General features: G+C 44.0%; 1 protein-coding gene and 1 long non-coding RNA gene across 3 annotated transcripts; one reads left to right on the top strand and one right to left on the bottom strand.

Annotated features, from left to right (window-relative positions):
* The first annotated feature begins 550 nt into the window (after positions 1–550).
* On the top strand, positions 551–3,532 carry LOC106816538 (uncharacterized protein K02A2.6-like). The gene has a single exon (XM_014821163.1). The coding sequence runs from the start codon at positions 551–553 to the stop codon at positions 3,530–3,532; it is 2,982 nt and encodes a 993-aa protein (XP_014676649.1).
* A 10,757-nt stretch (positions 3,533–14,289) lies between these two features.
* On the bottom strand, positions 14,290–18,213 carry LOC106816540. 2 transcript variants are annotated; one of them, XR_001394902.1, is made up of 3 exons: positions 18,095–18,213; positions 17,732–17,853; positions 14,290–14,872 (listed from the first exon to the last, which is right to left on the bottom strand). It is a non-coding gene; the product is annotated as an uncharacterized LOC106816540 (long non-coding RNA). The 2 variants fall into 2 exon arrangements; XR_001394903.1 differs by lacking the exon at positions 14,290–14,872 and adding an exon at positions 15,390–15,845.
* Positions 18,214–18,924: the final 711 nt, after the last annotated feature.

The following is an 18,924-nucleotide window of genomic DNA, read 5'->3' as shown; positions in this document are numbered from 1 at the left end:
GTGGCAGTCGCGCTCTTTCCATCATGTAAGCAAGCAACGCTGACGTGTGAATAAACAGCTCCTAAGTTACTCACAATCTTATACGTTTCTATAACGCAACATGTCTGACGTGTGAATAAACAGCTCCTAAGTTACTCACAATCTTATACGTTTCTATAACGCAACATGTTGGCAGCGGCGTTAACAGCTGTTGGTTATCTTCCTATCTGGAGGTAATTCGGCAGGGTTGACCCACTAAACAGGCAAGACTGTGCAAGCTGAAACGGGATTCATACGTGCAACGAATTCACGTGCACACGTCTGTGTCGGGAGCACTATAGGCCTACTGTATGTGTTATGGCGAATTTTCAAGTGTCACCACCAGAGCCGTTCGATTTCTCACAGCCTAACTCATGGACCAGGTGGATAAAGCGGTTTGAACGGTTCAAGGTAGCCTCAGGGTTAGACGACAAATCCCCACAGCACCAGGTGAACACGTTGATATATTGCATGGGAGAGAAGGCAGACGAGATATTTTCTTCCTTTACATTTGCTGTATCAGAAGCAAGTGATGAGTCTCAACACGAAGAAGTTCGAGGAATACTTCATTGTCCGCCATAACACAATCTTTGAAAGAGCTAAATTCAACGGGAGAGTGCAAGGTTTGGATGAACCAATTGATTCCTTCATTACTGCTCTACACACACTCGCCGAGCATTGTGAATACGGCACTCTAAAGGAAGAGCTAATTAGGGACAGAATCGTTGTTGGCATCCGAGACAAGCATCTCTCTGAGCGTATGCAAGTAAATAAGAACTTAACCCTGAAGCTTGCAACAGACCTGGCTCGTCAGTCAGCCCAGGTAAAGAACCAGGTAAGAGAGTTGACGTCAACTACGGTAGTCGGTGCTGAAGCTTTAGCCGTACATGCCAAAGGTCGATATGACAAGAAGTCTGCACGTTCGACGTCACAGTATGGTCAGAAGGTACGAGGCGAGTCGAAGAGGTGTCCGTGGTGTGGAAACTATGCTCATAATCGCTCTCTGTGCCCTGCCAAAAATGTGAACTGCCGGCGATGCCAACTAAAAGGGCATTTTGAGAAGGTATGTCGGAAGGCCAAGACAGTAAATGAAGTAACTACACAGTCTCGTTCATACGCTTCGTCAGATGTCTTCCTAGGAGAAGTAAAAGTGGGCAACCAGTCAGGTCGCAGCCCACAGTGGACATTTCCTATCACGGTCTGTGATAAGGAGGTGAAGTTTCGGGTGGACACAGGGGCCGATGTGTCTGTAATGTCGCGACAAGTGTTCGACCGTGAGTTTCCGGGGACCAGGCTGGAGTCATCCTCTAGAGTAATCCGTGGGGCTGATCATAAGCCTATCCATACCTATGGTTGTTTCCGTGCTGAGATGAAGTTCAAAGAAAAGTCGTGTGTAGAGGAAGTCTACATCTTCGAGAAAGCCTCGAATCTGTTGAGCGGCAAAGCTTCCCATGAACTTGGAATCGTCTCTGTTGTTGGCTCAGTCGAAAAGAAGTTTCCAAGTTTGTTTACCGGACTCGGGAAGCTGGAGACTCCATACGAGATAAAGCTGCGAGAAGACGTACGTCCGTACGCTATCAGTGCGCCACGAAGGATTCCGCTCCCTCTTCTTCCCAGGGTGAAAGAAGAGCTCAGCCGACTGCAGGCGATAGGAGTTATTTCGTCGGTGGAAGAGCCGACGGACTGGTGTGCTCCTATAGTTGTTGTGCCGAAGCCATCAGGAGACGTTCGCCTGTGTGTGGATCTGACTAAGCTCAACGTGGCAGTCCAGCGTGAAAGACATATGTTACCGCCAGTCGATTATGTACTCGGGCAGCTGGCCAATGCGAAAGTATTCTCTAAGGTAGATGCTAAAGCAGGGTTTCATCAGATTCCTTTATCAGAGAAGTCAAGGAAGCTGACGACGTTCATCACTCCATTTGGTCGTTTCTGTTTCAACCGTCTTCCCTTCGGGATCTCCAGCGCTCCGGAACACTTCTCGAAGCGAATAGCGCAGATTCTAGATGGTACTCCGGGGGCAGTTTCACTAATGGATGACGTCATAGTTTTTGGTCGTAACCAAGCAGAACATGATGCGAACTTGACTAGGGCTCTTACTCGCCTAGAGAACGCCGGAATCACTTTGAACCGAGACAAGTGTGTCTTTAGCCAGAGCTCCATCAAGTGTTTGGGTCAAATCGTGTCTGCAGATGGCATCACAGCTGATCCTGGAAAGGTTGGTGCTGTCAGGGACATGCCGGTGCCAACCAATGTCAGCGAACTCAGGAGATTTTTGGGCATGGTGAATCAGATGGGGAAGTTCACCCTTGACTTAGCTGAGTTGACCAAGCCTATGCGAGATCTTCTCAGCAAGACAAACATGTGGCAGTGGGGTAAACTGCAGGAGACAGCATTTGAGAAGATCAAAAGTATATTGTCAGATGCTTCATGTTTAGCATTGTATGATCCTTCTCGCGAGACCAAGGTCACCAGTGATGCCTCACTATATGGCCTCGGTTCCGTCATCACACAGAGAGATGGTAGGGAGTGGCGACCAGTGGCATATGCATCACGATCTCTGTCTCCAACCGAACAGCGGTATGCGCAAATTGACAAGGAGGCATTGGCCATCGTCTGGGCATGTGAGAAATTCAGGGAATACCTCATCGGGATCAAGTTTCTGGTCGAGACTGACCATAAGCCGCTTATTTCCCTGTTGAGCTCGAAGGATATGGAACAATTGCCGCCGAGGATCCAAAGGTTCCGCATGCGGTTGATGCGGTATAGCTACGACATCGTTCATGTGCCTGGTAAGGAGCTATACACTGCTGATGCGCTTTCCCGTGCGCCGGCCTATCCGCCAACACAGAGCGATGGTACGTTGGAACAGGAAACAGATGCGTTTGTGCGGATGATTACCGAATCAATTCCTGCAACAGATAAACGCTTAGAAAACATCCGTGACCACCAACAGGAGGATGACGTATGTCGCGAGGTGATCCAGTATGTGGAGGAAGGATGGCCTGATAGAAACTGTCTGAAAGGGCTCGCGAAACAGTATTGGCCCCATAGGATGGAGCTGACTGTCGTGGATAATCTCCTGTGTGGCACTAGGATCGTCATCCCTCGCAGTCTAAGATCTGACATCTTAGAGAAGCTGCACGAAGGACATCAGGGTATAGTGAAGTGCCGCGAACTAGCGAAGCGAGCTGTATGGTGGCCTGGTGTAAGCAGAGATCTGGCAGATCTTGTGGAACGCTGCAGGGAATGCAACCAATCTGCCAATAGCAGAGTTGAACCACTCATTCCCTCAGCAATGCCAGATCGGCCATGGCAAAAAGTTGCCACGGATTTGTTTGAACTAAAGAAGAGTAAGTATCTACTGGTGGTAGACTACTACTCGCGATACATCGAAGTATCTCGGCTGGAGTCAACGTCGTCTCGGGCCGTGATCAACCACATGAAGTCAATCTTCGCCCGGCACGGTATTGCAGAGACTGTCATCTCAGATAACGGTCCGCAGTACGCTTCATAGGAGTGTGAGCAGTTCAGCCATGAGTTTGGGTTTGCTCACATCACTAGCAGCCCAGGGCATCCATCAGGCAACGGTGAGGCAGAGCGAGCAGTGCAAACTGTAAAAAGACTCTTATCCGTTGCTGGTGATCCATACATCGCAATGCTCAATTATAGGAATGCGCCTCTCTTGAACGGATATAGCCCTGCAGAACTTTGCATGGCTAGGTCGTTGCGAACTAGGATCCCGGTTGTGCAAAAAGGGTTGTCTGTACAACCGCCAAACACAAGCCAGATTAGAGAGAGAGAGAGGAAGCATACAGGGAGAAAACGAAACGCAACTTCGATCTTCGTAGAAGAGCAAAAGAACTGCCAAGTCTCCAGTCAACAGACGAAGTCTGGGTGCCTGACAGACAGGAGTCCGGTGTGGTGTCAGGAACTGGTGGGCATTCCCGTTCCAATGTGGTCACAACCCCAACTTCCCAGGCACTTACGAGGAACAGCTCAACAAGATTAGCCCGGTAACACCTGGTACCTCGACGCCAGTGATGCTAGATCCTCCGTCACCTGAGTCACCGAGGGTAGCTCTAACTCTTCCCTCGCCGGTGTTAGAGACAGTTGCTCCTCCGTCACCCGGACAGGGGTTACCAGATCCGCCAGAACGTCACTCCGACGTAAAGCGGCAGCATCCGCGGACCACCAGGAGCGGTCGGGTCGTGAGATTCCCGTCAAAATACAAGCACTTTGTTTAGGTTACGTTTGATATGAATTATGTGTTCAGTCAAGTTATATATGTGTTTTTTTCTAACTGAGAACTTAATGAGCAGTCATTTCATTTAAGCTCTCTCAGAGCTCCAAAAAGGGAGATGTTGTGTTAGTGATTACACCATTGGTTAACGCGTGTTCAAGTGTTAACATATAGCTAGTGACGGTGGGTCCTGCTACCGAACTGCCGTATGTAAGCGCTGCACGTGTGGCAGTCGCGCTCTTTCCATCATGTAAGCAAGCCACGCTGACGTGTGAATAAACAGCTCCTAAGTTACTCACAATCTTATACGTTTCTATAACGCAACATGGTTTATCTTGAAAGTGTCACGAAATTGTAACAGTTCATGTGATATGAATGAAGAAGTGAGAAGTACGTGTGAGAAGTGAGAAATGAGACGATCTATGAAACTTGCAAATCTGCTACATGTACTGCAAATGTCCTGTAATAAAACATGAAGAATACAATATATTTCATGAATGAAAAGGACTTTATTCAATGACATGGTAACATATATATGTGGATTTATCTATACGAATATGGCACCTGTAGCATACAACAAGTGGAAAAGTATAACATTAAACGACAATCAAGGTGAATAAATGTCGATGTCATTTTTATGCAAAAATATACAGAGTTTAGACGAACTTTATGTTTGCCCACACAAGTTGCAGCACACATACAATGGAACTGAAGCTCAACTACTGGAGGTGACCATTGAAAGTAAAGGGGCACATGTCATTTTAAGAATGCAACTTGAATAAAGCCACGACAAACCAAAGCATGTAATTTGTATGCAAATAAATACACAGAGTTTAGACCAAGTCAACATTTGCACAGACAACGTGCAGCACACATATCATCGAACTCAACCTATAGGACCTGAAGTACATGACTCAACTACCTATAGCTTATTAAACTGACTTATGCAGTATCACCTACAATAACATAGGGGCGGGTCATTGGTGTTGTACAGCCAAATATGTGCATGATCAAGAACTCATAGGCCTAGGTTTCCCAAAATGAATTTTGAAGAACATACTATGATGATAGAACAATTGCTGTGAATACATATGTTATGTATTGAAAGGCCAAAGCATAAAGCCATATTGGCAAATAGTTTAGATGAAGAAAGATTATAATGGACTGCAGTATTTTCAGTGGAACGTTATCACTGTGTGCATATCGCACAATATGGACGCTCCACTGACATCATTGTACTACTATACAAAACGCGCAATGAAATGAGTACTGAAATGGTCTTACAAAAGATTGCCCAAGTAAACACAATGGTGGCAAGTGATCATAAACAAATGGGAGTAACTTTTCTTGCACGTAGCCTAAAACTAAACATTGTAGACCTACTACAAGGCACCATTTCAGGTAAAGGAGCCGATGACATTTTAAGAATACCACTTCAATAACGCCATGACAAATAAAACGCCCAGAAAACAATATCATTTCTATGCGAATAAATATGCAGAGTTTAGACAAAGTTCACATTTGCACACACAACTTGCAGCACACACATAATCGAACTGAAGCTATAGGATCTGAAGTAGATTACTTCACGACCTATAGCGTATTAGACTGACTTATCGAGTATCACCTACAATGAGAGGGGGGCGCTTGTTTTTGGTACAGCCAAACATGTGCATGATCAATAACTCGTAGGCATACTTTTCGCAAAATGAATTGTGCACAACATACTGTCATGATACAGCAATTGCTGTGAAGACATATATGCATGATATATCTTGAAAGCCAAAAACATAAACCCATATTGGCCAATACTTTAGATTAAGAAATATAATCGACTGCAGTATCTGTATTTCAACGTGATCACTGTGTGCATATCACACAATATGGAAGCTGCAATGACATCATTGCACTACTATACAAAAGGTATAAATGCAATGGTGTTATAAATGATTGGCAAAGTAAAGAGAACTGTGGGAAGTAATCATAAACTAAGGGGAGTAACTATTATTGCACCTAGCTTAAAAATACAAATTGTACACCTACTGCAAGTCACCATTGCAGGTAAAGGAGCACATGACATGTTAAGAACAGAACTTGAATGAATTCATGTCGAACCGAATGATGTTAGTTGTATGCGAAGAAATATACAGAGTTTAGCCGAAGTTTATGTTTGAACACAGAACTTGCTGCACACATATAGAGGAACTGAAGCTATAGGATCCAAAGTAGATGACTCAAGGTTATTAGATTGACTTATCCATGCAGTATCACCTACAGTGAGGTGGGGGGATGGAGGGGGTGGTGAGATTTTGGGTTTAACAGCCGCATATGGGCATTATTATGTGCATCATTGGAATGCATGAATACATATGTATTGAAAGGCGAAAGCCTAAATGCATATTGCCAAATAGTTCGCAGGAAGAAATATAATGTACTGTAGTATCTTCATCGGAACCTTATCACTGTGCGCATATCACACAATACGGGCGTTGCAATGACATCATTGCACTACTATACAAGAACCCCACTAAAACAAGGACAAAAACGGTATTAAAAAGTTATTCGCAAAGTGAACACAACAGTTGAAATGGATTATAAGCACATGGGAGTAACATTAATTGCACCTAGGTGAAAAAATATACATTGTACACCTACTGCAACTCACCATTGCAGGGGAAGTTGCACATAACATTGTAAGAATACCAGACTTTATCATCTAAACCTATGGCAACAAATATACACACTGTACATGGCACGCAACAATAGAAATCGAATACTCGCAGAACTCTGTCACAGATTGATGAAACGAGCAATGGTGTGAGCAAAGTGATGGCATTTCATCATGTCACCCGATAAGGAAACTGACGAACTGTTTGCGTTCGCAAAATGAATACTGTCTGTGCTAAGAGAGTATATCACTTATTCCCTTATGAAGAGTAATGTATGGATTGTTGCAGTGCGACTTGCATGCAGCAAGTGGCTAAATAAGCATGCTGTTGATTTTCCACAACGCGTACCGCAGAGAATTGCGGTTGCAAAAACCTCTTGGCCATTAGCCAGAATATCACGAACATCAGCCGTGGGCAACCTTGCATTGCGATAGTGCCATCGGGCCTCAAAAGCCTTGCGAGCAGTTATGTTTGCAGCATAGCCAGCAGTGTGCGGAAAACCAGAAACTAAGACCATTAGCATCCACGGTCGCAAAAGAGGGTTGTCAGTGAAATGAGATCCTCTACCGCTGTTATGTTCTTGCAATCTACGACGAATGCAGCCAGTTTCTCCAACATATGCAAAACGACATTCTTTACTGCTGACAATGAGGTACACAAAACCCAAGTTGACATCTGGTATAAGTTGAAGCATACCAGGAAAGAGATTGAGTTCATGGTGCAAAATCCGTGGACCAGGATAATGACAATCTAATACTTGCAGAACTCTGTCAATATGAGTAGCCCACTGAGATGGTTGTGTCAACAGTTTTATGATAGCAGCAATGGTGTTTCTCAATGTCTGTTGTGACAAATGTGATGTCATTTAATGATGGCACCCGACTAAGCAAGACGAGCAACTGTTCTCGTTCCCAAAGTCGATACTGTCTGTGCTGGAGGCTAATTTGCGTAGCAATGTGCGTGAGTGTTTCCCCTATTGCTTTGTGAACAGTACTACACACAAAGTAAGTTAGTGGAAACTGCTTGCGCCATGCTTTTGTTGGAGTACCTGGCAATATCATGGGAAGGCTCGACCGTACTTTCAAACGAAACTCTTCTGCAGGAAGGTGGTCTACGTTGAAGTTGCGCACTCCTGGGGGTACTAGTTTAACTGTGATATGGGGAACTGGATCTGTGTTCACAGACAGAACAACACATAACTGACCTTGTGAGAAGCGTGGTAAGGTAGCAGTTGGGTGAGTGTTATTAAATGTCAAACGCATTACTGCTCCAACAAAAACAACCAAAGACTCTGGCACGTGACACTTCGAGTTTAGCTGCCATGTTGCTTTGGCATTAGCACGGGCAATCTGACCACCAGCACATTCGACCTCATCTGTTGCCAAGACAGTAGTGCATTGAATTGTGGGATCATGAATTTTCATTTCAAAGAACTCCTGAACAATTTGTTTGCTTGCCTGGCGTGTCCCGAATACTCGAAAAACATGAGGAGGAACCTGGTCCTAGGAACTAACACAATTTGTGGGGAAACAATGCTCTCTAAGTATGCGTTCAAATTCTTCAATTTCTGCATTGGTTACAGTTCCCCTGCGAAGATGCTCCAAAAAGATTTGCAAGTTTTGATCCTGTCGTGCACGTACATAGTGCTTCAATGCAGTCACCCGAAATGTGGCAATTAAATGGTAACTGCACCAGATCGGCGTTCCTGACACAGGAGATAGTTGGCGAGGATCACCAGAAGCTAGGATGAGAACACCACCCATTGGCACCTGATTGTCTCGAATGTGGCGCAAAACAATGTCAAGAACTGCAAAAGTTTCTGCTGGCACCAGACCGATTTCTTCAATAATTAGAACGTCGATTCGTTGTAATGCTGCCATTCGAACAGGAGAATGGACAAGCTTGAAAAGGGTGTTCTCTGCTAAGGTGGTGACTGTATAGTTTTTGTTCTCCATGACTGGCATACTAAAGAGCAAATGAATGTGCTCCCCGCCTAATCTTGTAGCACGCTCAGACGTCATGGCAACTAACTGGGCATTGAGCCCTCGTGAAAGCGCATAGGATTGAGCGAGAAGTAGAATGTGGGTTTTGCCTGAGCCAGGTAGCCCAACCAATAAAGGGGAATGCGCAAATGTCGTTTCTGGCAGGAACAACTCATCTATGGCCCTGCAACAGTCTTGTAGTGCTTTGGTTTGCTCAGCAATTGAGTTGAGAGACTGGTGTTCTGTTGGAGCAAGATGAGGAATGAAAGGTACGATCTGCTGAATTTTGAGTTCGTCGGGGTTCGGAAAGTCAGGTATTAACTGGTTCAACTCATGGAACAGGGTGTCCACTGCCAGAGCTCGCCTTGAATTTTGCAGGTGCAAGACTTCTTCACTCGCATTTTGTACCATAGCACGCTCAAGCCATAATGGGAGAGAATCGTATGCAATTTCCCTGTGAAGCAGGAATCGCTGAGGTCCTTCTATTAGAAAAAGGAGAAGCCTTGAGAAGCGCCGTGTGCCTATCGCTAACCACTGCAACTGCCCTTGTACATATTTTCTTGCAACAGATTTGACATCATCTTCGGTTGGATCATGATTGGCAAGCAAACCACACATGCGGAAGGCATGGAGCATTGAGGGCGCACTGTATAAGTCCAGTTCTGTGATGAAGCGTCCTGTTGACAACATCAAATGAATAAGGAAGCGTGGAAACTGTGTAGGGGTGACCTGTGTGAATACAACAATATTCAACCTCGTTTTCCCAGCATCCACAAAGCGCAAGTAGAAGTCGGAATAATCATTGCCTACCTGGTGGTTGTTGTGTTCAACCTCAACCTAAGCAAATAGACTATTGTGCAAATCTCAAGCTTGAAATCCCCATTGACGATCATGCTGCATGGCATGGATATAGTGACATGCTGAAGAAACATAAGCCCTGCGCAAACGAACATGACGACAAGCACCATCAATCCAGAGACTGGAGGCGAGATCATTCTCAGCAGCATATTCAGTGTACCTTCGTTGAAAGCTGAACCATTTGGCATACTGCTCCAGATTATTGAAAATTACTAGCTCAGGTGGCCTAAGTGAGAAACCTGTTGTTGCATCCAAACAGTATGTGCCCCTGGCATAATCCAGCATAGTGAGTTCTTGGGTTGCAGTGAAATGTCGCCAAGGTGGTAAATGACGCCGAGCTTCTACTGGATGCAAGAGGCCTCCGCCACCTTCTACTCTTGTAACATGACCAGCTTGTTTGTAAATGGAAGCACGGTACTCTTGAGGCATATTGGAAACTGAAGTAATATCAGTCGGATAGCAAACGTATGGGAGGCCAGCACTGAACCAAATCATTTCAGTAAGAGCAATCTGGCGGGCAAGTGTGGAGGAACGATTTTTTCGATGGGCAATGGCCTGGCCAGAAATTTTGGCATTTACCAGGTTGTGAACTTCAGCATCAATAATCCTAGGGTCAACACGTGAAAAAGTAAAACTAACCTCTGGCTTTTCGTCTATGCCTGCTGCATATTTAGCCAAATATGCCACTTGAAATTTCCGCTCACAGTACTGGACATTTGTGCATGCCTGCATTGCAACAAACAGCAGAGGCATGGTTGGAATAAAATGTTCAGCAGGTTCAGCCGGATATTGCCACCTACCAACCCAAATGCTTTGTCTGGTTTCCATTCATGCGCAATGGGATCATATCCCCAAGATCCAAATATTGAAGTCTATTCAAAGTTTCCGAATCATAGAGGTCTTCTTTTTCATCAAAGTTGTATTTGCAGCTGGCCGGATGATGTTGAACTCGACAAATCAAGGAATCGTCAGCAGCACGCCGCTTTTTGTAGCGACCTCCAGCCTTGTTGCAATCATGTGTCTGCAAACACTTTGCCAGACAATACAATCTCTGAAAGTCTTCTTGGTTTTTAGCAATGCCAAGCTGGAGCAATGTTTCCAAATCAGTGCGGGCATCTTCTGTAAACATGTGCTTCATTGAACACCTGATCCGGCTGAGTGAAACCTCCTCAGGTTCGACATGCAAAGTCACACCTCCGTGAATGCGAGGGCAATTTCCTAATGCTCCAGCACTTTGAAATTCATATCGCATCCAACCACACTTGACATGGCCAAGTGGACGCTCATGGCTGTATAGGATGTAGTTCCATAGGTAACGGGTTGTTCTTTCCCAAGCTCTGCACATAATAACCGCATAGTTCTGCAGCATGGCATCTCTAGTGAGAGCATCAGAGGAGCTGACAATTGCTGCACGAATAGGCCAAACACCCATGGTAGCACTGTCGTTACATGTTAATGTGACAAAGTAATGCCAGGCCCCCTCAGAGCGTAGTAACGCGGACAAACGTTTCACTTCCCGACGAGCATCTAACTCATCTAAGTGCAGAATGGTTTCTTGGCCATGCAAACCGTGTGCGCTGTGTCCGTGTGTAAGGTGCTCCAGACCTTTTCTACAAGCAATTGTTGCCGAGTTCCAATTAAGAGCAGTGTTAAGCCGCACATCAAAAATGAACTGCAGATATGCAGTATCGCGTGATGTGAGAAGACTCCCATCCATCAAACGCACATACATGTGGTCTGTGAGTGATGCAACATTAAGGTGTTTGACCGACTGTTGAGCGGTAAACATGATGGCTGGCAAGGCACCCGCAACTGCATTCCCACGCATATTCCAAAAGATTCGTGGAAATAACTGGGCCTCAGGATATATGAGGGGGACAGTCCATTCTGGCGTACGAGCACATATTTGCTGAAGGATTTTTTGCGCTGCAACTGGTAGCTTGTGGGACTTTGATGACTTGTGGTGTAAAACTTGCAAATGATTATTCAGCAAATAATGTCCGAGTGTTCCATTTGAACTATTTCCTGAAAGGAAGCAAGAAGCATCTGGGGAAGATGTGATGGTGGCACATGTATCAGCTGCAGCTTAATATCGACCAACAGCATACCTTTGTAGAGGGTTGCAAGGCACATCATCCAAGTCACTTTCATTAGCAGTGAGAGCGAACATATGGTCTTTAGCAATGTTCCCATCGTCTTCAGCAATGTTCCCATCATGATCATCTGAACCAAAGAGAGGAACCCTTTCAGCACGCCCTTCTTGCATAAACGGGCCGTACAAAGCTACAGAAACATGACCATTGTCAACAGCGTTTATGCACAGACGTAAATGATGCAGACACAACCCAACAGTACACTGTACATAACCAAGACCTTGTGGACAGCGCCAACGAATGCCAGTGGTGCATGCACGGTCACAACAAGGAAGTAGGCACCCTCTTTCTTCACGTAGCAGATATTGACCAGGATGCAGACAGACCACTTTTGATTAGCCACCACATGTGCGCAAGACATCCTCTCTAGCTTGCTCTAGTTTTGCTTGAGTGCCGTAAATGAGAAAGCGCATGAGAGATGCTGGTCTGTCATGTTCTCGTGTTCCAGTGCATTGCCACCCAAAACCTGGAGCCCAACAAAAACAAACCTCAACATAATTGCCATGCAGAAGTATTTCAATGGACAATCCAAACAACCGCTGCCACTGTCCATCTGCAGATTGCAAAGGCATTTGCTGTTGGCGACGAAGCCTTCCTTGCCGTGTCATAACCAATAAACCAGCAGCAACTGCATTTGCTTCTGGGAAATGCCAATCATCCACAAGCTGCAGATACTCAATCGCCGGACACAGATGTTTCAAGACACATGCTAGTGTTTTCTCTGCATAAAGACCCTGGGATAAACCAGACAAAGCAGTGCATAATTCTCTCACAGTTGATACTGTGACTGGCATCTGACTAGGGGTGTGGTTGTTCGCAAAAAGTTTGCAGACATCAGCAAGCTGTCTATGAAGTACATAGTTGCGATGTTCCCACAGACGATGAAGTAGACAAGAGTGTAACAATCGCACATGCAAAAAGGACTGTAAGGTGGCATGTAACAACCAAGTTGAAGGAAAATCTGCATGTGCAGCCATCACTTGCCCTCGTAGAATGTGAAAGGGTTTGTGTCCAGCCAAAGTGTTCGAATGTGCTAGGAATAGGCAGTCAGATGGATTTGTAGTAGTGACTCTGTCTGCTGCTTGCAGGTGTATGTCATCATTGACAGCAACTGCTTGTGAGTTACATGCATATGTTAGTAAACAAGCATCAGCAACATCCATAAACGTTGATGCAGCTGCACACGATGCAATCACCTGTTTTGGCTGCTTCTGATGGCGGTACCTATGAAGAGTATCCAAAATGGCATGCTGCTCAAACTGTGGAGCCTGCATAGCATACTGTAGGATGTATGGGCGCTGATCCAGTGTAAATCCACTGCAAACAGCAATGTGATCAGTCATCTGAAAATGTGGGTGACGGGTGGAAAGTCTTAGAGTAGACAGACCCCCACTGTTTCCTTCCTGGTGGAACACAGGAAAAGAAGTATTGTAGAAATTAGAACTGCCAGTACGTGCGACTTTGCCAGTGACCACAGCCGGAGCCAAGTAGTCGGGGGCTTGAGGTGCATGCCACCCCACAATAGGATGAGTGGGAACATGCAAGTATGATTTTCTGCCGTCGGAGTGGCTTTTAGGAGAACACATCAAAATACAAAGGCCGTCAATTTTGTCTACAATGAGAGAAGGGTAAACTGTCCAGTGTAAATCTGCAATGGGAGTGGTCCAGTCAGTTCTGGCGCCTTGAAAGACGTTAGCCTGGCTTCCAAATTATACAAAGGAAGGGATGAATGAGGCCAAATAATGAGAAGCGGGCAAATAATGCAACTTGTCTCTATCATCTGCATACATATAGCACCCCATTGGACAGCGAACCTGAGGAAAGCATGTATCATTGAGGGCGCACATAAGCCTTGCCAATTCACCACTATCAATGTCTTGTTGGAAGGTTCTGAGACTGCTAGTGATGTCAGTAAAGTTTGGTTGGATACATTGTGCACAGCGCATCTCTGGCAACCAACAGTGAATCTGAAGAATCCAGATAGCACGGAGATCATGTGCCAAGAACTTCATGAAAGTGTTCGGTTCTGCATAGTGTCGTTTGGAAAGGCATGTCCATACTACAGCAGGCCAAGCGTCCCGCCAGACAGGTGTATTGAGGTCTTTGGGGATACGTGGGCATATGTAATTGCTACACTCACAACACACTTGTGCATCCACTGTCATACCCGCACGGTCCCCAAAATGGCGCATGCACAACCTATTATTGTATGCATTATGTGGCGAAAGTCTCACAAACTCACATGAGTGTATCTCTGTTGAGGATCGATGGCAAACAGCACAAAAGGTGTTCATAGTCACATGCACACTACAACAGCATATAAACACCAACCAAACTCATAATGATTGTGAAATAATGTATGATAATTCTAGTAATCAAAGGAAGACCACAACTACTACTATGCGCTGTATAGGTTGGCTATGTGTGAGTTTGCTATTGCAGGAATTGTCTTCCCCACATGTTGGGTTTGTTTCCACAGTTGTAGGGTTTATTTCCTTAGAAACAATAGCATACACTGGTTTTAATTCATTATGGGTTAGCTTTGTGTGTGCATGCTGTTGTACTGAATACTAATCCTGCAGTAGCCAAGACACATAGCCAACCCCTAAAGGTTGCAAACTAGTCTTCACTACAACAGCATACAGACACAAAGCTAACCCATAAAGATTTGAAACCAGTGTATGCTATTGTTTTTAAGAAGAGAAACCGAACAACGTACTCATGTCATTGAGTAGGAGAAGGAATTCATACAGATGTGGGTTATCACAATTCGTGCAATAGCAAACACACACATATCCCACCTATAGACCGCAAATAATGTTCACTACACCAGCATACACACACGAAGCTAACCGAGAATTATTTGAAAGCAGTGTATGCTATTGGCTACTGTTAGGCAGAGATCCGAAAAGAGCCGCTGATTGTCGTTGACCTGCTGGTCGCAGTAGTGGCCTGAAAGAAACAGACAGAAATTGTTTGAAAATGTTACAAGAAGGAAATGGCAGTGGGGCGAATGTAATAAACAAGTGAATGACACCATACCTAAACATTTAGTTTCAATAATGCTAAGTAATGTATAGCAGAGAACGAAGCGATGTTTCACAGGGGAAAGAGTGAAAGGTATACAAGTAAATGGTGCAAAAGAAGAAAAAGTACATGTGAAGCATGAAATTGAAGGGAATGCATATTATCAGTTTCACCGATTATGAGTTTTCCGCAAGCAATCGATTATACATTAGAATCGCAGAATTGGATTACTGTGAATATAATAAGGGTAACGTCATGTAGTTGCCTGTGCCTTCGCGCATGCGCGCGCACGCGTGTGTGTGTGCACTGTAAAAAAGAATATGTGTGTATGTGTGTGTGTCACTGAGTGTTGATGTGAGTGTATTGTGTTTGTGTGTGTGTGTGTGTGTGTGTGTGTGTGTGTGTGTGTGTTTTTGTTTCCACAGTTGTAGGGTTTATTTGCTTAGAAACAACAGCATACACTGGTTTTAATTCATTATGGGTTAGCTTTGTGTGTGCATGCTGTTGCACTGAATACTAATCCTGCAGTAGCCAAGACACATAGCCAACCCCTAAATGTTGCAAACTAGTCTTCACTACAACAGCATACAGACACAAAGCTAACCCATAAAGATGTGAAACCAGTGTATGCTATTGTTTTTAAGGAGAGAAACCGAACAACGTACTCATGTCATTGAGTAGGAGAAGGAATTCATACAGATGTGAGTTATCACAATTCGTGCAATAGCAAACACACACATATCCCACCTATAAACCGCAAATAATGTTCACTACACCAGCATACACACACGAAGCTAACCGAGAATTATTTGAAAGCAGTGTATGCTATTGGCTACTGTTAGGCACAGATCCGAAAAGAGCCGCTCATTGTCGTTGACCTGCTGGTCGCAGTAGTGGCCTGAAAGAAACAGACAGAAATTGTTTGAAAATGTTACAAGAAGGAAATCGCAGTGGGGCGAATGTAATGAACAAGTGAATGACACCATACCTAAACATTTAGTTTCAATAATGCTAAGTAATGTATAGCAGAGAAAGAAGCGATGTTTCACAGGGGAAAGAGTGAAAGGTATACAATTACAAGTAAATGGTGCAAAAGAAGGAAAAGTACATGTGAAGCATGAAATTGAAGGGAATGCATATTATCAGTGCGTGCATATTTGCGTGCGTGCATGTGTGATGAAACGCAAAGATGTTCGGATTGCATTAGCATTGAGTAACATGCGTGGTGAAGCCTTCTTGTTCTACTTGTGCCATGATACTAGTATCCAAAATTGTGAGGGCATTTTGGACTACTAAACGATTGGAAATGAAACACCTTCAGTTTCTCTTGGACAATGAACAGATCATGAGTACAGTGCTATGTATGTTGTGTTTTGCGAGTAATCCATGATTCGTTTGCAGAATCGATTATGTCATCGTGCATGCAAATTATGGAACTTTCAATGATAATGGATTATCGGCACATAACTAAAGGGTAGAACACACGGGTGTATATTTGCACTTCCCGGCAACGTATATTTTCGCTGACGATTTTAAACTGCCGCCTGACTGCTGGACTGCTGAAATGCGCGATTGGTAAAAACAATCGCGTTTCAACAATTGTTTATTGTTGGGTGCGCTAGTGCAACCATAGACTGGTAGCCTACCTGGTCGAAGCTCCAGTCCCAAATCGCTATGGTAGACTATGGTTTAGTCAACCGGCGACGAGTGTAATGGAAGCGATGAAAAACCGCCAGAATATATTCAACATGTTGAATACGACCGATTATAGCCGGGCATATAAATCATGCAATGACAAAGAAAGAAGTAAGATGAAGCGAAGTTGAATAAGTTACATTGCGTGTTCACGCGACACATAAGTTCATGCACGTTGCTAATATAGTGCTGAAACATATAAAGCAATAGAAAATATATGAAACAAGCTGGTACAAATATATGGGGGAAAAAACGAGTTAGTGCGTCATATGGACGAGACATACAATATATAATTATTGCAAAACATGGTGCGACATGAAGTGTGAGAAGTCCGTGAAACATATGGTGCATTATATCGTAAATCGTCTGCATAATCAGGTCTGTCGCATTTCCCATTTTAACAGGTAATTGAGCTAAATAAAACCATATAGTAGGCGTGTGGAGTGATATAGGTAAAATTGGAGGTAACTCGTCGGTGAGATTTTCAGAAGAGTCGTGAAAATAAAATGTTGGTAAACTAAGGTGAGCTCAGTGAACACTGCATCCTGACTGAAGTGATACAAATCCGCGTGATGATGTTTCTATGTCCGTAATATTAGGGGCCTGGTCATTGGCGGTCTGACATGAAATCGTTAGCAATACTAATACGAATATGCCATATACCATTACCAATATACGTAAGTAAATGCTTAGGGTTAGAAAGGATGTTGACTCATCGTCGACAATATGCTTGTATATGATGAGCATGTTTTAGAAAGAGTGGAACTAAGCAATCGATACTAGCTAAGATATGGAATACTGTAGGATGATGTAACTAGCAACGAAGAACTGAAAACTGTCGACTGGACAGTGCAAAACTGCAGACATGCAACAGAGCATGTTGAAAGAAAGATTGAGCATATCAAGCCTCTGCAGAACGTTTTGGTACAGCACTAGACTGTTGTAAACTGTAAGAAAGTGTACTGAAGTTTGTAAGCAGATATTTGCAGTTGGAATGGAAAAGGTTTTGCATGCAGCGCAAAAGAAATGTGCCAGTGACCAATAATAAAGATGTGAAGTAGCAGCCCATAACTAGGTACATATACGTACGTTGAATGTGCTGCGAAGTTCACACGGTTGAACTGCTGTCAACGCATGGTGAGCATGACGGACATTTTGGATGGTCGTGCAAATCTGCCGATTGGTGTAGAAGTGCTGGTGTGAGTAATTATCTGAAAGAGACGTAGACAAAGAATGCAGCATGTTGAAAGAAAGATTGAGCATATCAAGCCTCTGCAGAACGTTTTGATACAGCACTAGAGTGTTGTAAACTGTAAGAAAGTGTACTGAAGTTTGTAAGCAGATATTTGCAGTTGGAATGGAAAAGGTTTTGCATGCAGCGCAAAAGAAATCTGCCAGTGACCAATAATAAAGATGTAAAGTAGCAGCCCATAACTAGGTACATATATGTACGTTGAATGTGCTGCGAAGTTCACACGGTTGAACTGCTGTCAACGCATGGTGAGCATGACGGACATTTTCGATGGTCGTGCCGATCTGTTTATTGGTGCATGTAGACGTGCTGGTGTGAGTAATTATCTGAAAGAGACGCAGACAAATAATGCAATGACAAATAAAAAAGTAATGTGAAGGCAATTTTACTAAGCTGCTCATGCAGGTGACTATATTGAAGTGTGTACCTGCGAAGTGTGTACGTGAAGTTAACTGTAAAGCAATGTGCTCAGTTTGCAGTGGGAACAAACTTGTAATGCATGCAGCGTCGCGGATTTTTGTACCTTGACCAGTAATAAAGATATAATTGAGCAGCCCATAACTACGTCTTTAGCATGCGAACTGTCTGGAGGACTTGTTCGAATAAAACAGTAAAAGGATGTAGATCGACCAAAGAAGAATTAAGTTTTCTAACATGAAATCCATATGAAATGCATAAGAGATAGAATACAGTGGGCTGATATAAGTATTAAAGTATTGATAGATATTATAGAAATGACACCACCTAGTTTCAGTTTGTTGACATTTTTGAACCTTCAATATCAGTAATGTTTTCGTTTAACAAACTCACTTGCATTACCAGACTAATATCAAACTATATAGGGGCCTAAGGCTTCTATCTTTGTGTAAATGTGTGATAAAATTGCAAAGGAACACCTAAAAGAATAATAAATACGTGACAGCTAACGACGTCTAACATTGACTTAGGCTGCATCATGTGGCTTTCATGCCCGTGTTTACCAGCGTAGACTGGTCTACCCGGTCGACAGTTCCACACGCTACACTAACAC

This window comes from Priapulus caudatus, unplaced genomic scaffold (assembly GCF_000485595.1).
Source record: "Priapulus caudatus unplaced genomic scaffold, Priapulus_caudatus-5.0.1 Scaffold1407, whole genome shotgun sequence".
In the NCBI taxonomy this organism is placed as follows: Eukaryota; Metazoa; Priapulida; class Priapulimorpha; order Priapulimorphida; family Priapulidae; genus Priapulus; species Priapulus caudatus.
The sequence above is the reverse complement of the archived record's forward strand: the minus strand, read 5'-3'. Positions and strand labels throughout refer to the sequence as shown.

What these genes read in the sequence shown, in the direction of transcription:
- LOC106816538 (XM_014821163.1), top strand. Translation starts at nt 551, where the DNA reads ATGAGTCTCAACACGAAGAAGTTCGAGGAATACTTCATTGTCCGCCAT.